Source organism: Sipha flava, unplaced genomic scaffold (genome assembly GCF_003268045.1).
Source record: "Sipha flava isolate LNK unplaced genomic scaffold, YSA_version1 49_pilon_pilon, whole genome shotgun sequence".
Classification (NCBI taxonomy): domain Eukaryota; kingdom Metazoa; phylum Arthropoda; class Insecta; order Hemiptera; family Aphididae; genus Sipha; species Sipha flava.
This window is the reverse complement of record NW_020273360.1, coordinates 1160393-1183074: the sequence shown is the minus strand read 5'-3', so window position 1 is coordinate 1183074 and position 22682 is coordinate 1160393. Positions and strand designations below refer to the sequence as shown.

At 28.2% G+C, this 22682-nt stretch overlaps 1 protein-coding gene and 2 pseudogenes across 1 annotated transcript; all 3 read left to right on the top strand.

Annotated features, from left to right (window-relative positions):
* Positions 1-18738: 18738 nt before the first annotated feature.
* On the top strand, positions 18739-20475 carry LOC112690300 (annotated as a pseudogene).
* A 160-nt stretch (positions 20476-20635) lies between these two features.
* LOC112690343 lies at positions 20636-21197 on the top strand. The gene has a single exon (XM_025564344.1). The coding sequence runs from the start codon at positions 20656-20658 to the stop codon at positions 21178-21180; it is 525 nt and encodes a 174-aa protein (XP_025420129.1). The 5' UTR covers positions 20636-20655; the 3' UTR covers positions 21181-21197.
* A 29-nt stretch (positions 21198-21226) lies between these two features.
* On the top strand, positions 21227-21888 carry LOC112690299 (annotated as a pseudogene).
* Positions 21889-22682: the final 794 nt, after the last annotated feature.

Below are 22682 nucleotides of genomic sequence, written 5' to 3'. Positions count from 1 at the left end.
CACTGTAGATACTCACGCAGTACCTATATTTAATACGGCTATACTCTAAACTAAAATGTAATAAAAATTTCATAAAATGAAAACTTACTTTTGTGATATGCAGAAATTGTTGAAAAACTATAGAAACGTGCAAAGCGGACTGCGGTCAAATGCTCAATTAATGCCGAACTGTTATTGAAATGTTAAATAATCAAATAAATATTATATATATATAGCTTTTTCTCCTTCTATAATACGACAATATGTAGAAAGCCTTTCCACATAAAGAACAGAGAAAACAATAACTATAGAGATAATAAATATTTATATTATTATTTATTATAAGAATCCTACTCGACGGGTATCGTCATAATATTACACTTTCGTCGTATCGATAACGATTTACTTAGTAGTTTGTATTATGGCTAAATTTAGATATTGTTTTCCAAATAACTGGTGATAGGCATAATATAGATTTATAATTTGTTGATATAAAATGTCAATGTGTCTCACAGTATTAAGATGATAATTAAAAATCTCGGGGCCCTGGACAAATGTCCCATTTGTCCTCCCCTAGCATCAGCACTGCTTATAATTAGTCTTATGAAAGGCTCAGGGAAAAAACACCAATTTTTTTTTTCATTTCTCTTTATAATTACATACTACTCTTACTTACATATAGCAACCTGTTTAATGTTGACTAATTTTTTTTCGTAAAAGCACTGTCTATTTATTTAATAAATCTATGACTCATTTCTAAATAATTGCAATGTTATTTTGTATGTCAAAAATAGAGCAAAAAACTAGGTAAAGTAAAAAGTAAGAGCCTTTTAAGATATATATCTGTTCTTCACAATTTTTCGCCGAGATCAATACGCGTATCATAGGTACATTCTTAATGAAATAATGACAATCTTGTTATCTATTTTGATACATTTGTCAAATAAAACTTAAGTTTGATTGATATTATAATATGTTTTATGGTTTCTTGCTAGCTATACAAAATAATTCAGAATTGTGACTTCAATACAAAAATCTAATAAAACATTGAAAATTGGAAATATTTACACGGAATGCAATTCTCTTCTGTGAAGAATGACTAACTAATATATGTTTTTTTAACGCCAAATACCAATGGCGTAACTAAACATTTCATCAAGGAGGAAAATTAGTTATCAAAAATGTTAAGTACTATTTATTCAGTGTATTTTTAAATTTTTACACATGCTAATTTTTATTATATTTTATAATCTTTAATTATAACCTACGAGGTATATGCAAAAAAAAAAAATCACGATACATTAAAAATATTTAGGTATAACTGTATTGTTAAAAAAAAAAAAATAAAAAATCTTTCATTAAGTAGGAAATGATCATTTGAATACTGAATATATAAATTTAAAAAAAGAATATAATGAAAATAAAAATTTTAAAAGTTATAAACAGTTAAAATATTGGGTCATAAATGGGCCAATTTAAATTGTCGTTAAAAATTAGTTTATTTGTTAGCTATAGACAGGGGGTGTAATACCTGCCAGTCTCCCAACTCGGTTACGCCAAACATGGTTTGACAAACATCATCGGCTATTTATATAGAAACATATTTGAAGAGACTATACATGCTTGTGGTAGTTAAATATTTTCAAGATCGATAACTGTTGTTAAATTATGATCAACAGAAATATTCAATATTTAAAAACGGGAACACACATAAAGGAGTACTAAAAATGTTTGAATAAAAAGTAAAAATAAATTTAAATGGTCATTTTAAAATAAGTAACTGGAAAATATAATAAATAAAATATATTGCCAAATATATTGCTTCCATTGGAGAAAAAAAATATTTATTTTCACAAACACTGATCAAAATAGTATTCTGGATTATTATCAATAGAAATTGTTGAATGATATAGTTTTGGGGCACACAAATATCTATTAATTGATCTGTTTAATTTATATAAAGGAATAATAGCATGGTTATTGACCAACTCAATAATTTGAGGACGTGGTAGCTGACATATTTAAAGAAGAAAAAATACTTATGGAATAGGGCTTATAGTTGAAATAGATAATTCTTCCAGAGGAAAAAAAAATACCAGTGAGTTAACATAGAACCACCCGAAATTCCAACACACTTAGTTTCATGTTCAGCGACTAAAAAAATGAAGAACAATTATTTATACAACAAATATGGAAAACACTTGCAGGGAACATTTGTTTTCTGCTTTTGTTGACGATAGAATAGTTGTGTGGAATACAGATTTTTTACCATCGATAAGTTTTACCAAGAAGCTTATTTAGACTTTGCGTCAAACGGCAATCTAACTATGTTCACGTGGTCTGTAATATTATTTTATTTTTTTGATATTCTTTTTTTTACGTTGAATACCCAGAGAAAAAATGAAATTTTGTCAAACTGTTTTGGGATATTCTGTAAATGAAATGTAGAAATTACCTATTGTGTCTTTTTAGTAATTCTTATCATAGATAGCAGTGGTAATTTAACTTTGTCCATAGTAACCCCTCCCGAAAATATTTTCTGTATACATCACTGGTATACCCAATATGAATAAGTGTGTTAACAGTAATATTAATTATAACGTAGTACAATCAATTATCTATAAAACTAATACAATTGAATACAATTCACATATAATCACAATAAAATTATGAATTACAGGTAACAAAAATTAATAAATTATTTAAAAATTACAGATTTATAACGGATAATACAGCCTAAATACGTGTGTATTCTGATAGATAACTACTTAACAGGCTTAATTGTTAATACTATACAAAGAGCAATTTTAAGATTTATTATTTTAGCATGAGTAATTAATTACTTATAGATTTCATTAACCCAATTCCCAAAGTGAGAAAATCTTCGTGAGACATCTAGTATTATGTAATATCAAATATTTACTAATACCCGTTTATAATAATTATAAGTAGGTATACATTTCCATGAACTCAGAACCATGTTAAAAATGATAGGTGAGAAATGCATTCACTGCAAACACAGCCATAGTTTAGTAGTAAAACACTTATTGTTTAACACTTGGTTCACAGCAAAACAATAATTGTGTGCTGGGTGTAAAGATTAGATAAGTACAAGAAGTTCCACACTTCATACATATTATAAAATACCTATACCTAATGTAAAGTAAATTATATTGATATTAATATATTTTTCGAATTTTTATTAATATATAAGTAAAAAATAAAAGACAATTTAATGCTGTATGGCATGTGTCACGTTAAGAATGGCGAGAATTAATCATATATTATTGTGTTAGTTGTATATACTCATATTATCTATATCAGGGATAGGAGCTTAAAGTAACTATAGGACAAATTTTAAAATCTGGCGAGCCAGAATAAAGAGAGCAAAAAAAAAAATATCATTAAAATTGACAGTTAGCATTTATTTTATATAATTTAATTTTAAAGTAAACCAATACAAGAAAATAAATACCTAGTAACTATATTTATGATAGCTATGATAATATGGATATTATCAAATTTAGACATTTAATAATTTAACAAGCTCAATACTTGATAAAAATATAACATCTACATTTTAAGATCAACATAATAAAATAAAATACCAGTAAACTCTAACATTGTATGAAATAATTTGAAAATGTAGCATAGGCCAGTTAAAAAATGTAGGCTTTCCGTTCAATTGTCCATCCTTAATATATATAATAATTGAAAAAATTTAAAATATAATTAGTTACACGATATTTTGAACGTTAAGCCTCTATAAAAATCTAAAATGAGCTATATTTATTAGATACAAATCTACATGTTCAATGCTAAGAAATATAATTGGATAAGTGTAAACATATAATTTCCAAATATTTTTTAATTATTTATCAATATTAGAAAAAACTACTGAATAAGTTTTAAAGCGTCTTATTTAAATTAAAATTAGTTAATTCAACATATTATTATCAGTGTTGAGACTTTTCTATACTCTATCCTACGAGAGAACAGGCTGTTTCTGCGCATGCATACTGAGTGTCGTCTGATCGGCCCGTCGTTTCCCGTCGACTCTACACGATCAAACATCCACAGTGATTTTGTTGGTCGTCGGTCGTGTCTAAAGTCACTGTATACTAATGTGTACAGTCATATCGAGCATCGTAGATTAATATGGGTGGGGAAATCGGTGAGAAGGGTTGTGGTGTGAGGATGCGCAATGGCGACTAGGGATGGACAAAATTATTTGAACATCGATTTTCAATGTATCGATACATCAACTTTAAGGCATCAATAACATCGATATGACGATGTTTTTTCGATATTAATAAACATTAAAAAAAAAATGTTCTCACTAATGTTACCTACCATCTACTGCAGACCTTATTATATATATTGCCGTCATAAAATACTTAAACATAATATAAATTTATTTTATTTTAAAGTTTGCTTATTTTAATTTAATAGATTAATAAAATTAATTATTGAACTGTAAATTGTAACAGTAAATCTAAGACAATATATTAAATTAAATAAAACAAAAAACCTTATAAAATATCTAAATGTCTTATTAATATATGTAATGTAATAAAATATCTTAGTATAAAATTTATAAAAAATAATGTTATACTTTAAAAGCATATTGCTTAACCTCTAAAATAAAATTATATATCCCATTAACATTTATCCATATTATATTTAATATTGTACAATGTTGTTAAAAAGTATTAAAATATTTATTTAAATGAGAGGTACTGGTTTGCCCTCAAATACCAAAAAGATAACTTGTTTGCGCACTAACTTACCACTCGTTTAGAAACAGTTGAGCCATAAACCATACACATGGTTTGCGCACAGTTATCTTTTAGACTTTAATAGTTTAATTACCTTGAATATTAATATTTGTTTATTTATAAGTAAATTGTTTAAGTACTTACATACATTTTCCTTCCCCCTTAAATGACTCAGGATTATCTATGAATGTATTCATAGGTGTGGTTAAAAAATGCATGTTAATACTTGCTTATTAATTATTGTTAATATTTAATACATGTTCAGGTGAAAAATGCATGTTAATAATTGTTGATTTTAATTTTAATATATGATAGGTATATGATATAATATACGTGTCTATTATTTTCCGAAATAAAAGTTTCCCATTATTTGTAAATATTTAATTTAGTTTATTTCGCCAGATGTATAGTTTGTCCATAAGTTTATGCGATGTTCAACTGATTCTACTGATTCCTTACGGCAATAATTATTATTATTATTTTTGTTGATTAATGTTATTTTTAATTCTTTATTTGATTGTATTTTAAGAATTACATCTATTATCTAATGTGTGTGGAGTTGTAGAGTGTAGAATTGTTGATTAAAATGTGTATCGAATACTTCTACACCGTTCATAATTCAAGGTTCGTTTTATGGATGTCCTGCCCATAACATAGGATTACATTTTGAATCCGGAAGTATATATGTTTCAAAAACATAGTCGGAAAATGATAAATTTAACATCGGAAAATCTGATATTAATTGTGTAAATGCATCTTCTACTTCTTTTGGGGGTAAATTCGGTAACCAAAAAAACTTTTAAGCCAATTCCCAATATTTGAATTTTTGTTTAATAATTTTACAATCGGGATACAGATTTAATAAAACATGGTGAGCATATCTCATAATCTACATGGAACTCTTTAATATTTAATTCTTGCTTAGTGTATGAGCACAAAGATCCTGGATTGTTATCCACATTGTATAATACGTTTTAATTGATTTACTATAAAAAAAAACAAAAAATAACTGGCACATAAAAAAATTTTCGTCCATCTGTCTACCGAAATAAAATATAATTATTGTCGTGTGCGTAAACCAATTCCGATTTTTCAGGTAATCTCTCTCTCCCCTAAGTCAGAGGGTTTCCACACTTGTAAGCCTCCCTCGTCATGTAATTTCAAGTTTCTGTATACTAGTTTGTTATTAAATTTACTTATTGTATATAAAAAAAATTACCGATTGTAAATATACTTAAATGTTAATAAAAAAAAAATAAAAAATATAGATTGTGCGCCAACACATTGCAGCCATTTAAATATCTTTGCTAATAAGTATTTAAATACAAACATAAATATACTCAAAAGATATTTCAAATATTTTTAAATACATTTTTTTAAACTTTGCTGTAGTAAGATTTTCATTTCATAAGACATAACGACAAAATTACATTAATTTTTAATAAATAGTGACTAGTAACTAAAGTAATAAATTCATCTTAATAATAATTAACGAATAACGAGTGTCTGAGTATGTGAGTATGTGAGATACTGGGATTCGGAGTGTCGCCGTGTTACGATACTAAAAAATATAAATAGCCAATTAGATAAACGATATACGGGAAGTATTATTTTTCCTATCTTTAAATATTTTTTGTCGATAATAATATTTATAATCTCTGGTCGACTGTAAGTAATTTCTTCAAAATCGAAAAACCAAACTCAAAATCTTGTTCGAAAATTTAGTATATGTACAATGTAATTTTGTAATTTTTAAATACAAAATATAATAATAAGTATTTAGATAATAATGTATAGATACTAATATTTAAATATTTAAAAAATATGATATTGTATTTTTGTATAGTATATTATAAGAACAACATATTTAATTTTTTTAGTAGTTAAACGATTTTTTCTGCTGATTCATCGCTTGCCTTAGATAAAAGTCTCGCTTGGGATAAACATATGTAACGACAGTGCTTAAATATTTTTTTTTAACAATTTAATACAAAATCATTGTTTTTTTAAAAATGTGTCTACTTTATATTTCGATGAATTACGATTATCTTTTATTTTTTATAAAAATAATTTTAGTTGAGCTTATTTTTATCTTTATCCAAATAGATTTTTAATATATCCGTACTATGTTTATCTTTATCTAGAAAAAAAGTATTTATCTGGGCTCAACACTAATTATTATATCGCTGATGGTTAATCTAGACGTATTCAAATTATGCTTAAGTAGGGTGAAATTTAGTGTTTTTACCCTCTATCGTCCTTTATATGTTACTCCCAGTTCCAGACAGTTGCTTGAACTCTAAAAAGAGTAATTAATTATTCATACGATGTAAATAATTAAATACAAATTGATAACTACTGCTCATCAAATCGTAAAATATTATAAATATAAGTTACGTTAAAATTATAGTTTATGTAAACATTTTAGCATATATTTTGCAATCTTCATGATTTCTTACCAACATTGATTAATGAAATGGACAAAATAAGAAGTAATGTTCTATTACTAACTACTAATGAAAAGTAATAAAAATTCATATGAAATAGATTAAGTTCAAAATTATTCAAACACTGTAGATAAAAATGAACGCACATATGTTAAGCCAAAAACAATGATGCTTCAAACAAGTATGAAATGATGGACTGTGACATTTTCATTTTTCTTCTGTCCAAGGATTTTTTAACTACTGCAAAAGATTTTTATTAACTATAGGTCGAAAAATGAGTTCAACACGCCATTGTATTGGGTCCATAATGGCAGGTAGATGAAAGGACCTTTCCTAATTCGAAGACAACCTATAGACCTTGCGTAACTCTTATATCGCCCAGTAAGCCATGTCTTCGAAGCTGTCGGTAATGCATAGACCTTTTGCTTTTAGCGTATAAATTCGAATTTTGATAGATGTGCTGACATTATATTTGAGATTTAACCCCCACCCCCATGGAAGGTACTATCAGATTTTTTAAACCCTCGCTACCCTGGTCTACTGACGTTATAATTGAATACTTCCTAGGATTGTTTTTAAACGAATACAGCAGCAAATATATCACTAGATACTCAGCTGTCGTTCTACTCGTGATTTCTTTATTGAAAACATTTACCTCAAGATAATTTTACAAACCACCATATTCACAGCATACCACTTTCATGGTTAAGCCCACAACCACTGGTAAATTTGTCTGTTTTAGAGCTACAAGCTTGTATTACTACAAAGCAACATAATTGATTCTGAATGTTCTTTACACAAGAAAATTAAATTAATAAAGAATTATTTTACTTTATCGGTATTTCTGTTAATATATTAACTAATTAATAATTATATATATACAATTTATTAAATCAACATATATTAAAATCAAAATTCTACAAAATATTGCTACATGCATGGACATAATTAGCATGTAAAGACGTTTGTACAAAATGTATAAATAACTAGATAACCTATAATTTGTTTAAATTGTAAGTTCTTGGACACTTTTATCTTCTCTGCTGTGCGTTCTTGAGTCAATAATTAGAATAAAATTGCTTTGGTAAACGGCCGAATTTTCAGTAAAATTCCAACCTATTAATATAAAATAAGGATAATTATTATTAAATTTAATTCCTATTGCAATATTATTACGTCCAAGTGTGATATCATAATAGAACTTCACAAGCCATGGATGAAATTAAAAATAACGTCTGATATTTTTGTCGCACTTAGAACACTGATCTGTGCATAAAAAAATCAATAGGGTTCTCCTTTCGTTTCTAATGAAAAATAATACTATTATAATAGTGTCAATAATACAAATCAATTGTATCTCGTACTTATAAATAATACGTATGATACAAGAAGGTTTATGAAATCGAAAACTTATAAAATATAAAACGTGGTAAAAATTACTAAAATTAAGAAACTTTTTAATTATTTATCAACAAAAACCAACTTACATACTTCGAGGATGAACTTAACAGGCAATCGTATGTACATTATAAGCAGACACGTCGCCAGGGAGGGGGAAACGGAATCAATTTGCCCCAGACTCTAATCTAAGAAAGTTTAAATGAAGACTCCGTTAATGTCTAAATTTATTAGAAATACTCGGTGTTATCCATTAGAGATTATTGGTATTAATATATATTTTGGGACTAATTTTTTTTTTTATGAAATATTAATAAATTTAATTAAATAAAGTTAACTTAAATTTATATTTAAGCACTATTACATAGGCTACATTTTTAGTTGTTTTAATTTCTTAATAGTTATAACTGTAATTCATCATGGTTATTACTGAAGTGTGAAGAATGAAATAATTTTATCCAAATGTACGTAGAAATTCGTTAATGCAAGTATCTACGCGACAACATCCAAGTTCTTATCTTCTATGACTGTTTAGAAATTATCTAGAAAAAAATGTAATTTTAATTAAATGTGATATTAGTAATACATTATTGAAAAGTTATTAAAAATTTTATTCATTGTATCGTTGCATTTAAATGACCTATATTAGTTGGAGTTTAGAAAACCATATTTAACAACATTTTTTCAAACTTGGTGCATATTTTTTTATCATATTCGTATTTATATTCATCATCCGGCCAGTGTTTACAATGAGCATTTATCCACTTGGACCGTTACATATACATAATATAATATATTATATGCGTAGTAGATACACCTAGGTACTTGATTCATTTTATGCTCCGTAACTACCAACAGCATAAACTTAATAACAATATAACATTATAAATGTATAGAAATTAAAAATGAAAAATGTCGGGAAATCATAGCGTGCCTACCTACACAGACTTTCGACCATCCCTATATAATACACACATATGTATAATAATCATTTATAAAAAACAAGTTGTATAAACGTATTTTATATTAACCTCGGTTGCGAATAGTGCGTGTGAATAATCTCTACCGACACCAACGTTATATATTATTAGCGAATCCGTAATCCGTTTGAAAATTAGTTTCATATTGTTCAGTTCTGTGAGTATTGCATTCGTCCTAATAATATACGCGGTAAATAAGTACACTTATATACATACCTACACACACGCACGCACACACCTATATATATATATATATTTTATACACACATAAATAAGATGGTATATCAGTTGTACATGTATACCGTAAGTCTGTAAGTTCTACTATGAGACCTCATTAATGCAACAATATTAACATGCCATCTGTGTACTCAAACAGTACATGAATATTATATACTATATAGTATTAATATATTAATATAATATATAGTATAATATATAGTATATATACGTGTGTGTGTGTGTGTGTGTGTAAGCGTGTACAGAGTGATTCTTGTGCGAATCAGTCAATATACGCGTATATCGATTCATGGTTTTGATTTTTTTTTTTTTCTGAACAACTACGACCAGTAAGAACTAATGTAAATATACGATTTACCTTTATAGAAGAATCTCTATATTATTATTAACAGTATTTTAAAATTTGTACGAATCGCTAATATACGTATCATTAACCTTCTATTTTATACATATCATAAAAAATATCAATATTAAATATTTTTAAACTATTCATTACTGCAATAAACGTGTTTATGGTAAAAAGGGGGACAGTGAGTATCCTTCCGTCCAACGAAATTTCATTGATTTTCCGAAGTACATGAGTGTAACATTCGAAAAAACGTAACGAAGATTAGCAGGTCAGGGACAGATACTACACCGAAAAGAACCAGTTCTGAAACCTTTATATTGATAAATTAAGTATCGGAACCGAACCAGAATTTTAAATTATAAAAGTCTTTTTAGATTTCGAAATAAAATGATTTTATTTAGCATTACTTTTTTAGTTATGTTATTACTTTGTTTTTAAATAATCAGCTATCCATTCTGATATTTATACCTAGAACTATACAAAATTCGCATTCTGATTAACAGTGCCATAACTAAACGACTCGAAGCCCGTGTGCACATCAAAATCTTGAGACCCCTTATCGTTGTACATTTTTGAGCCTTTGATCTTTTTAGGGGTTGTAGGACACTAAAAGGGTTGTACAATCAACCAGAAAAAATGAAAACCGTTGACAGTTTGTACTATTTCAGAAAGTAATTAAATGTATATGGCGGACAGTTTATACTATTGTCTATTTAAGGTAAAAAATAATGTTGAGACATGAACTATTAGATATAATTTGTAATAAATTCGAATTATGTACAGGCCTCGTGAATTTTTAAAACATTCACTGTCAACTATAAGTCATAAATTATAATAATATATACATTTAAAAATTAAAAGTTTGGCAAATTTTTTCATTAAATGTGTATTTGTTATTATTTTATTTTCGTACTGTACTCAGGCTTTGTGAATTGTGTTTTGTGTATTTCGGTTTTTTTTTTTCTTACATTTTTGTTTAAATGACTAGCACATTCATCCAATTTCAAAGATTTTGGATAATCCTAAATTTTGTATTTGTCTCCATACGATTTATAACTTATAACTCACCGGTTCATAGAGGTTTGTAGTAACTTTCCCTGTACAAGTGACTTTTGAACATTTCCAATGTATATTAGATTTGTTTTTTCTTAATATTGTATATTCATATCCATTTTTAAAAATTTTTGGGTTTAGTTTAGTTGTTTGGTTTTTGTTATCTTAGAGTTAGTTATCTTTTTTATATTATCTTAGAGTGAATAGGTTATGTAATACTTCTAATACTGTGACACCAAATACATGTCTCATACTGATCTCGATCATGATTCGCAATCTAAAGTTTTGAGCAATTTAATTTTATCTTTCCCGGTTTATTTATACCGTACAAAACGTCCACAATTGAATTTTACCAATTTATTATCACCGTACAAAGTGTCCGCGATCGACTTGTACCAATTTATTTTCACCGTACAAAGTGTCGGCAATATGCAACTCAAACAATAGATAGTACAAACTGTCCTTTTACCCTTTTTAGGCCCAATAATAGGGCGATTGTAAATTCGCTCGAAATGAATAGGTAAAAACAAGGTCAATGGTAAATTCCACCCGGGAAAAATATCCAAGTAAAAAAGGTACTTGTCAATTCCGCCCAAAAAAATATGCAGATACAAAAATAAATTTGTAAATTCCACCCGGAAAAATAAATATTTTTAAACTAAGCGTTCTGTAACTGTAATGTTCGAACGAACACAGAACAATCGTATCTCAGACGACAATCGTCAATATGTCATATTTATCAGCTTTGTCACATATTATGGATCTATTAATTGGAAATATCTTATAGAAATATTATAAATTGTGTTCCAATAATATGGAAGTGATATTTTGACCCGTCTTTATTGTTATAATTATTACTGTTTTTACGATTTTTAACAATTTTATATGATATACACTATACATGACTTATAATATGTGCTAATTATTGACGTAATATGTGAAATATATATTTATTTAAATACCTACTTATAAATTATAATGATTAATCTATGTTATGTCAGTAATAATATGATTAATAAGACACATTCAGAAATTTGTTTATTAACAGTAAGTAATAAATTTATTCTTTATAAACCTATTGGCTATTATACCTATACGGTTTTGATCGACCTACAAATAAAAGTAACTTTAAACTTTTAAACTTCATTAAGTAATAAGAACTTCTTATAACATATAAGTTATATGTAGATAGTGCTTATTAACTATCAATTTTTTCTGGCGGAATTTACATGTATGTTTCTTTACCTGTAATTTTTTTTGAGCGGAATTTACATGTACCTTATTTTACCTATAGTTTATTTTGGGCAGAATTTACCATTTTCGGGCGGAATTTACATGCGCCTCAATAATATGGTACAAGACCCGGGGCCTACTTGCAATGCACATCCGGTTTTTACGGCATTGCTAGTTAATTACACGTACTTAAATCTACCAAAAAATAGTATTACAGTAGTCTCAATGATTCGGTCATCGCTGGTCCGGACATCTGGATAATCCAGACAGTTTATATTTCGTACTCTAGTACTTATGTGTATATAACGATAAAATAGTTCCAGTCCCTTCTACAAATTTAAATGACAAAACACGACCTTTCCCCTTATAATACGCAGAAAAACCTAACTAAGACTTTCCCCTTATAATACACCCCTCAACACATACAAACCTAACAAAAAACATGAACCTCCCCTTAAAATTATATTATTTTCACTGATGAAACACGACATTACCCTTACCCAACACAGACAATCCTAACTATAACCCTCCTCCCTAAACAGTCCTTTCAAACCACACACTACTCTCCTAAATACAGTTCCACCTCACCAGCCCCGCTACGTGTCACCATCCGCAGATGATGGTAATACATGTAATATTATTTCACTGCAATAATATACATTCTATACAAAACACGATATGACAAATCAGTTAATGCAGATCTTTACAATACATTATTGAGAAAATCGTAAATATCTATAACATGAAGAAAAATAAAACAAATGTCATAATAATTTCGTATAGATAGATTCGTCATACATAGCGTAAAAGATAATCATAACTTAAATAATTTTATTCAGTGATCACAATAATGTTCAAGTATTGTTTATTTCCATTATTATAATAACGTGCCAATAGAAACATGTCCAAGTTTGGTTGAAACCTATCGGCCATATCCCCCCCTCCTCCGCCACACTATAACAGTGTTATTATTATAGTACCGTACAGTATCGCTAGGAGCGCTGTCATCGCATCGAACGATAGACAGAAGATTACGCACAGACTCAACTTGTCATACTACATATAATATAATCTGTTCACATATTTTTAAATTCAGTACTGTAAAAGTATTTTTAAGACAAACACGTGTTTTCCGAGTTCAGTTTTTTTCGCTTCTTTGGAGTTAATGCACTCCATGTGATTTATTTCAACGAATTATGTTCGTCTGCACCGTATGTACCAAATCCTTTACAAATGGTTCTAATTTACATCGACATTCTAAAATCCTACAGTAAAATCAAGTTTACATGCAGCTTCTGTCATCAAGTATTCACACGTAGAGATAACCTCATGAGACATATTCATGAAAAACATCGTAAGTATTATTTAATCAGCAATATATTATATTAATTTATGTAATCTGAATCAGGGCTGGATTAACCATTAGGCACTGTAGGCACAGTCTAGGGTCTACAAAAAAGATCTAAAGCTCAATATGACAATCCGTCCATATAGTTCCTCTTACGCGATGCGCCAATGTGAATACAATCCGTATTCCAAGGTGAGTCCTAAACATATACAACTGCTGATATAATGTAAATTAAATATAGTTTGTTTCCGAGAATCCGGCGTATCTGAACGAATTTTCGTTATCGGATATCTTTGTTAGCGTTTGCGATCAATTTATTTAAAAGTCATTAAGCTAGGGACACTATTCACACGCCACGTGTTAACACACCTTAACATGCCACGCCGTGTTAAGACGTGTGATAATATATTGTGCACACTAATACAACACAACGAATACCACGCACAATAAAATTAGTCAAATTTGTACGTAAAACACCTGCGTCAGTACTGTTTTGCATTTTGGTTAGAGAACAGTTATTAGTATAACATTAATAATGGATTATTCAAGTTCGTCTGACATTGATAGTGATTGGGAAAAAAAAGTTAGAAGAAATGGCTGTGGCAATTTTTTTAAATAAATCAACAAGCAATCGAAAATTATGGGTTCATCCTATTAATGCGGAAAGAAAAGAAAAAGGAGTTTTTTTTAAACCTATTTCCTCAGTTAAAAAAAGATCCAGAAAAGTTTCATCAGTACTTCTGAATGTCACTGGAGCAGTTCACTTACACGATTTGATAAAAGATTTTATTAAAAAAACAAAACACTCAATTTTGGGAAGCTATTCCATCAGAGCAAAGATTAGCTGTGTGTTTAAGGTAAGTAAATAATTGCAATTTATCTATTTATTATTTTTGCAAATAAATTTAAGAAACATTTTTTGAAAACAATATAAATAATTTTAATCAAAACAGAATAATAAAGTCGAAAAACTTTTTTGTTTACTTCATTGTAACAAAATAATTGATTAACCCAATGCATTTTTTTCTCAATATAAAATAAAATAAATAAAAATAAATTTAGTTTAAAATTAATTAAATGTCAATATATAACTTGGAAAAATAGATAAATGTAAAATATGTGGCCATTTATAATGAATCATATTGATTTGAAGAATTTTTTTCAATGTAGCTGTTGGTATGATCGAAGTTTGGCTGAAAGAAATGGTTCGGTGGTGGACTATTGTAGTTTTGTTCTTCGTGGCTATAATTTGTACCGATTGACTGATTTAATTGATCTGAGTAAGTGGATGGAGAGCAATAGTTTCTTCATATAATCTTGAAATTGGTGGTTGAAAAAGTGATGAGTGGTTTTGGTTATGCATTGTATTTTTATGGCTTAAAACTTGATTTTGATTTGATACTTGTGGTTGTTGTATAGATTCGACTTCCAATAAATGGGCCAACTCTGCTTGAGACACCTTATTGCAAACTTCCATGTGAAGTTTTGCCTCTTTGGCTTTTGGTAGTCTCTTGGCTATTTTAGCCATACTTAAATAAAAAACTTCAACTTCATCATAATTCATATGCGCCTTTTTTTCATACTTCTTCCTTCTGAAGATTGAATTTGATCTCATTATTTCAATCATTTCCTCGGTATAGTTGGATTTTTTTTTTTTTGTGTCATTCTTTTCAATTGATAAACCGTGAATTTAGTTCAATGCTTGACAACTGGTTTTTCTCTGGTTTGGGTAATTCTGGTATTTCTTGGTTATGAACTTCTATGTTACTATGTGTTCTAAATTTAATTAATTAATTAATTAAACTAAATAAATAAATAATTAGAGGAATGCTTACTTTCGATTTTCTAAAAAGGCAGAAGAAATTCCATTTGTTTCGAAAATTTCCATGGAGAAATATGATTAACAGATTGGCCACTTGTTTTGTTTTATTCCGGCGTCTATGAATCGAATTTAGGAAACAATTTCTTAATTTCGTCCATTCTGATTTACACTGTTCAGTTATAATACACAATAGGATTAGCTAATAAATAGGGTAACGATACCAGTAAAATTTACAGTGCTAGTGAATGAACAGTCTCAGTTATTTGTTTAAATTATAAGAAAATCAGCAAAGATATACTGAATTTATAAATATTAAAATTAAAATAAATTTCGTTAAAATCTTTATTTTTTTAAAGTCATCAACATTTTATAAATCCATGTAAACTACTCAAATTTTATATTTTTTTTAATTTTAGAATTCTTAAGTTTTCAATAGCTTATAATTTTTGGGTATTTATGTAATTATTTTATCGTTAATACAGTGTCCAGGGACTGGAATCTATCATTATACACATAAACCAGTTAATTAACTGGTTTTCATTCATTAAGTTTGTAATTTTTTATTTGATCTAATGAATGAACATTATATTCACTTATATTATTTTTGAACAAAATGTTATTTATAATTGTTTTATTTAATAATTAAACAATTAACCATCTCAATTTTAAAAATAATATCAATTGAAACTTTTACCCAATTTAAATACTTAATTCTTAATAATTTTAATATATGTATTGTTATAATCATATCAATATATCTGTCATTAATATGTATAATATAATATTGTTACATATACAATTTGAGAAAAAATAAAATATTTTGTAAACTAAACTGTTATACCTAACTAAACCTAACTCATTGATGACAATTTAAGTTTTATTAATTATATTTTAAAATATTTACAGGTTTTTGGCCACTGGAGAATCATATAGATCATATATATATATATATATATATATATATATCAAATAAACATTGATTAATGTAATTTTAAATGTGTTTAAAGTTTTAACTATAGACATTTTTCAATCAGTGCCTTGGGTCTACGGATAGCTTAATCCGACCCTGATCTGAATACTATACTAGGCTTATCAAATCTAGTTTGTTGCTCATATATATATAATTAAAATAATATATTAGATCTCAAACGAATTAATGATTTTATTTATAATGTTTTTCAGCCTTAATTCGATCAATAAAAACTGAAAAACGTTCAAACATTTCATGCGAAATCAAAGAAAATTAAATGTATCAATATTTCTCAACAGAGAACACAGAAAACTTCTACAATAATGATGGTAGGTTTATTTAAATATAACACAAGGACTGTAAATTTATTATACTAAAACTAAAAAAAAAATTAAAAAATATAAAAAAAAAAGAACAAATTTTAATGAAAGCAAATTATAATAACAATATATGGCAAAAACGTAGTAAAATAAAACTTTTTTGGTGTTTTAGTCTAGAATTAATCTTTTAATAATTATTTTTACAAAAAAATGGTATTGTTCTATTTGATTTATCATAAAAACAAATATATTTATCAAAAATATCAACATTTGCTTCTTAATATTTAATAGGAAAAAATTTATAAAATGTGTGTAGATATAAATTATTAAAAACACCGTAAAAATGAGATAAAAAATAAATAAATGTTTAAAATGTAAAATAATGATTTTTTTAAAATCAAACTCTTGGTACTTAATTTGACCTTTGTGCTAAGACGAACTAAGCAAAAAGTAAAGCGTTCTCCTACCCAAATTCACAGTCTATTGATAATAACCTGTATTATACTATTATTTATTTTAACCATTAAATGTGTTATATTATAGAACTATCCATATCGATTACATCAACCAGCAAGCGAACAAATCATATTGAAAATTCATTTAATGCGATGAAAACTAAAGAGGCTCGTATGGAACTAGTTAAAACAACGGGATTTGTTGAAACCAAATCATCACACGCTCGTAAAATAGTTTGGTATTACAAAAAGAATATCGACAACTGTTTTAACTATCATACATTTCTCGAAGAATCTTCAAAGGATAAATTAATAAATTTACTTAAATCGCTATCAATTAATTATCCAATTAAATATAATCTGAAACTGGAAGCTACTTACAAAAGACCACATGTAGATAACTCATCAGAGAACAGAGCATTCGAAACTATATCAAAAGAGATTTTCACGAATAAAGATATAAAAAATGTGATTGAAAAAGATTTTACAAGACTTCTTCAAGAAGAAGACGAATATATTGGTAATGGAAGTGGTTTCGCACTCAAATGTATCGATGAACTACTTCTAGGTGTATTCAAATATACACCTATAGGTAGATAGTCATATATAAAATTACCTGACGATATCAGAAACAAAAAATCAGTAATTAATCCACAAAATACAGACCAACAATGTTTTAAATGGGCAATACTGACAAAACATATCGATGAATATCGTAATCAAACCATGTTTATAGATGAAGAACATCTTTACGATTTTTCAAGTCTTAAATTTCCAACACCTATTGCAGATATAAAATTATTTGAGCGGAATAACTTGAATGTTTGAATAAACGTGTATGGTTTGAAACAAAATAAAAAACATCACATTATTTACCCATTAAAAGTTGTGGATGAAGAAAAAAAAATCTTTTCGATCTCTTACTGATTACCGATGGAGATAAAAGTCACTATACATACATTTCAAATTTCTCACGCCTTGTTAGAGCAAAAAAAAATTCATAAATAAAAAGTTCTTTTCTGCAAGAGATGCTTCACATCATTCGATAATCAACCCCTTAAAAATACACTATATGGACAAGCAGCACTAGATCAACACAATCTGATATGCGGAGTACACAAACCAATTTTACCTCAGATACCTGAGCCCGGTACAATGCTAGAATTTGATGGGTGGAGTAAAACTCAACTGCATCCGATAGTCATTTACGCAGACTGAAGCACTTCTGGTAAAATGTACGCAAAACAAATGCAAGAATACGTCAGCTATTCAAAAGCACTAATCAATGAGCTATGGACTGATTTAGCGTCAAATGTTCGCAGTAATTAGGTTGCAGTAAAAATGCAGCAACAAAAACGTCGCGATAACAATGTCGTCAAGACAAAAATGTCGCAGGTAGTAATATATCGCCGTAGTCGCCACGCGTCGATGTGATTCGCAGTTCTACCGGTTTTCGTTCGGTCGTTAGTAGGATTAGATTATATTAAAGTATCATTTCTACGAAAATAAAGTTCAGTCTACATATTAGTGTGCAATCAGCTACAGTCAAAGTAACTCTAGATATAATCTATACACCATTGAATTCGAGTATTTAACAAACCAAAAAAAATGGAAAATTACTCAAGTTCAATTCTTTTTATATAAAAAAGAAAGGAAAAATGAAAACAAAATTATTTGGAAGTGTGTAGAGTATAATACAAAATATGTGATGGTCGATTACATTCATCTAGAGAAAATATACTGAGAATAACTGATCATAACCATGTAGCCGATATTGCAAAAGTTGAAGCTAAAGAAGCAATGGCAAGGCTTAAAAATATTGCAAAAACTACTCAACTTAGTACCCACTCTGTATTAGGAACACTTAAATTACAGGTATATAGTTAATAAACATAATATAAAATTCAAATAATTATTTTTAGTTCATTGTTTTAGACCACTTTTAACATAGCAGGACAATTTTCAAGTACAACAGGATTAAAACGAACAATTCAACGAATTAGAAATATGGAAAGATCAGCTTCTACGAATCCAAAATCAGTAACCGAATTAAAAGTACCAGTTAATTACACAAAAACTACAACTGGTGAGCTTTTTTTAAAATATTATAGCATTGATTACGAAAATAACGTAGACAAGTTTTTTATTTTTACTACCGACAACAATTTACAATTGATGGAACAATGTGAACATTAGTTATGCGATGGTACATTTTCTTGCGTACCTGGTATTTTCCACCAACTTTGTACCATTCATGGAATAAATTATTCAAGTGTTATACCAGTTATTTATATATTTCTTCCTAATAAAAAAGAAGATACACATAAACGTATATTTTTAGCATTAAAATTATTAAAACCACAGCTTAATCCAAAATCGATGATGTTTGATTATGAAAAAGCTGCTACATGAATGCTTCAAAATATATATTTCCGTCAATTAACATTAAAGGGTGTTTTTTCCATTTCACCCAATTCATTTGGAGGCATATACAATCAAATGGGCTACAAATTAGGTATACAAACGATTCAAATTTTGCACTTGAATTAAGAAAATTAGCAGCCTTAACTTATATACCCGAAAATAATGTAATTTCGGAATTTGAGTTTCTATTGGATTCCGAGTTTTATAGAGAAAATGAAAAAACTCTATCAGATTTAATAAACTATTTTGAAGACACATAGATTACAAGACCCTGTCGGAGAGCAAGAAGAGCACCTTTATTTTTTATAAATGTTTGGAATTGCTATTCGTTATTGAAGTTTGATATTCTGCGAACTAACAATTCAGTCGAGGGTTGGCATAATTGTTTTAGTTCAATGTTAAGTTTTCGTCATCCTTCCATCTGGATTTTTATCGATTCATTGAAAAAAGAAAAAAGCTTAAACCGTCTAAAAGTTGAACAGTACATTGCTGGCATAAAACCTCAAACAAAGAAAAAATACAAAGATTCTGCGATTAGACTTAAAACTTAATATATGAGGATTATGAAAATCGATCAATTAACGACTACTTGCGTGGAATTTCGTATAACTTTCAATATTAAATATAAAAATAAAATGTATTATTTTATTTATTACAATATGTTATGTTTGTATATATTATGTTGGTACTTATATTATTTATTATTGTATTTTTCATATTTTTGACATCGCGATATTTTGAAATTCGCGACATTTGTACCGCGACATTTTTTACTGCGACATAATTACCGCGACATTATGACGTGGATTTTTATGGACTATTCGTAAAAAATACAGAAAATGTTCCTTTAGATCTGCTAGAAATGTTCAATATACCAGAAAAACCAGTTATTTTCCGTGGTAATGAATCACGTCAAGACGTAGCCAAAAGATTCATGAAAGAAGTTACCGAGATTGTGAGAAAAGTTGAAGATTTGCTTAAAACAAATAAACCTATAATAATAACTGAAGAAGAACAAAAGACACATGTAATGAAAATTACTTGCGATTTATGTAAAAATAAATTTTCCGACAAAAACCATAAAGTGGCAAATCACTGCCATTTATCAGGGAAATTCGGGCATACACTATGTAACACCTGTAATTTAAAGTTGGAAAAACCAAATTTCGTCTCGTGTATTCTACACAACTTAACAAATTACGATGCACACTTTATAGTGACAGAGTTAGGATGCGATACTAACCAAACCACAGTCATTCCAAACAGTGAAGAAAAGTTTATTTCATTTTCCAAACACGTTTCCAACAACTTCACAATACGGTTTATAGACTCTTGCCGTTTCATGCCTTCAAAACTATCAAAACTTGCAGAAAATTTAATTATTTAATTACCTCCAATCTTGAAAAATTTAGAGAGACTGCCAAACATTTCATTGCCGAAGACATGTCGTTAGTAACTCGTAAGGTGTATACCCTTACGAGTTTACAAATGACTGGGCCAAGCTTAATCAAATAAGCTTACCATCAAAAAAAAATTTTTATAGCACATTAACAGAAGAACATATAGATGATGAGGAATACGAACACACGCAGTCGCAGTATGGAAACATTTCAAATGCAAAACTTTAGGGGATTATAATGATTTGTATTTAAAAATTGACGTGCTGTTGTTGGCTGACGTTTTCGAAAATTTTAGAGACATGTGCATTTCTACAAACAATTTAGATCCAGCCTTTTACTACACAGCACCAGGTTTCAGCTTTGACTGTATGTTAAAATATACCAAAGTCAAACTAGAATTGCTCTCTGATTATGAAATCCATCTATTTTTCGAAAATTCAATCCACGGTGGTCTCACACAAGCCAGTTTGAGGTATGCCAAAGCTAATAATGAAAATACTTCCGATTATGACGAGACGAAACCGAAATCATGGTTAGTCTATCAAGATTGTAATAATTTATATGGATGGGCAATGTCACAATACATGCCATTCGGCGGGTTAAAATGGATAGAGCCTACGCTAGTTGTTATGGAAACATTGACAAATACCTCAGATATAGGTAGAGTGTGTGAAGTGGATATATCGTATCACTAATTCTAAAATGTAATATAAATATACTTATACACTTTTATGAGCATATTGTGTTTATTTTTTTTTTACAAGGCATTCATTTCTAATTCAGTTTCATCCCTAATAAATGGCCTCTTGAAATGGCTTGACCCACAGTTCCCCGACTCTGGATCCACCCCTGCATACAACATTACATAGGTACATCCATGACCATTGTTGATTTAGGTCGTTCACGTTGGTTTTACGTTTACTTGACTCGAAAGGTTAAATTTTTCTTTTTATGACTATATTATTTCGATATTATTCATTTTTCAGCCCTGTAATAACTAATTACCTAATTTTAATAGAAAAAAATGTATGCATAAACCAATCATAGTTCAATCGTATGGTATAAAAACAATTTTTCCATAATTATTTTTAGGATAACTTGTAGAGCACACAAGTTTGTTATCTGCATACAATATTGATCATAAAGCTGTATAATATTATGTACCTATATATTATGTATGTATGGTATATATTGTATCATACGTATAATATATGTATATATATTGCAATGTATATTTTTGTATTTGGTTGAAACGGATTTAAATTTTAAGTTTAAAACTTCAAATGGTTTGCTTTTAAAAATATGTACAGTTACGTAAATAGGTGCTTATTTTTTTTTGGGGGGGATTAACCTTATTCAAAATTATTGGAGCTTAAATTATGTGCAATAAAGTAGTATATATACCATTTATATGCCATTATATAATACTATGTATCTTAATTTGTGATTACTACGATACGGTCTTTGGAGGAGGAGGCGATCTCTCCTA

Excerpts from the sequence above, each read along its gene's own strand:
- LOC112690343 (XM_025564344.1), top strand. The coding sequence starts at position 20,656 with ATGTTCAATATACCAGAAAAACCAGTTATTTTCCGTGGTAATGAATCA.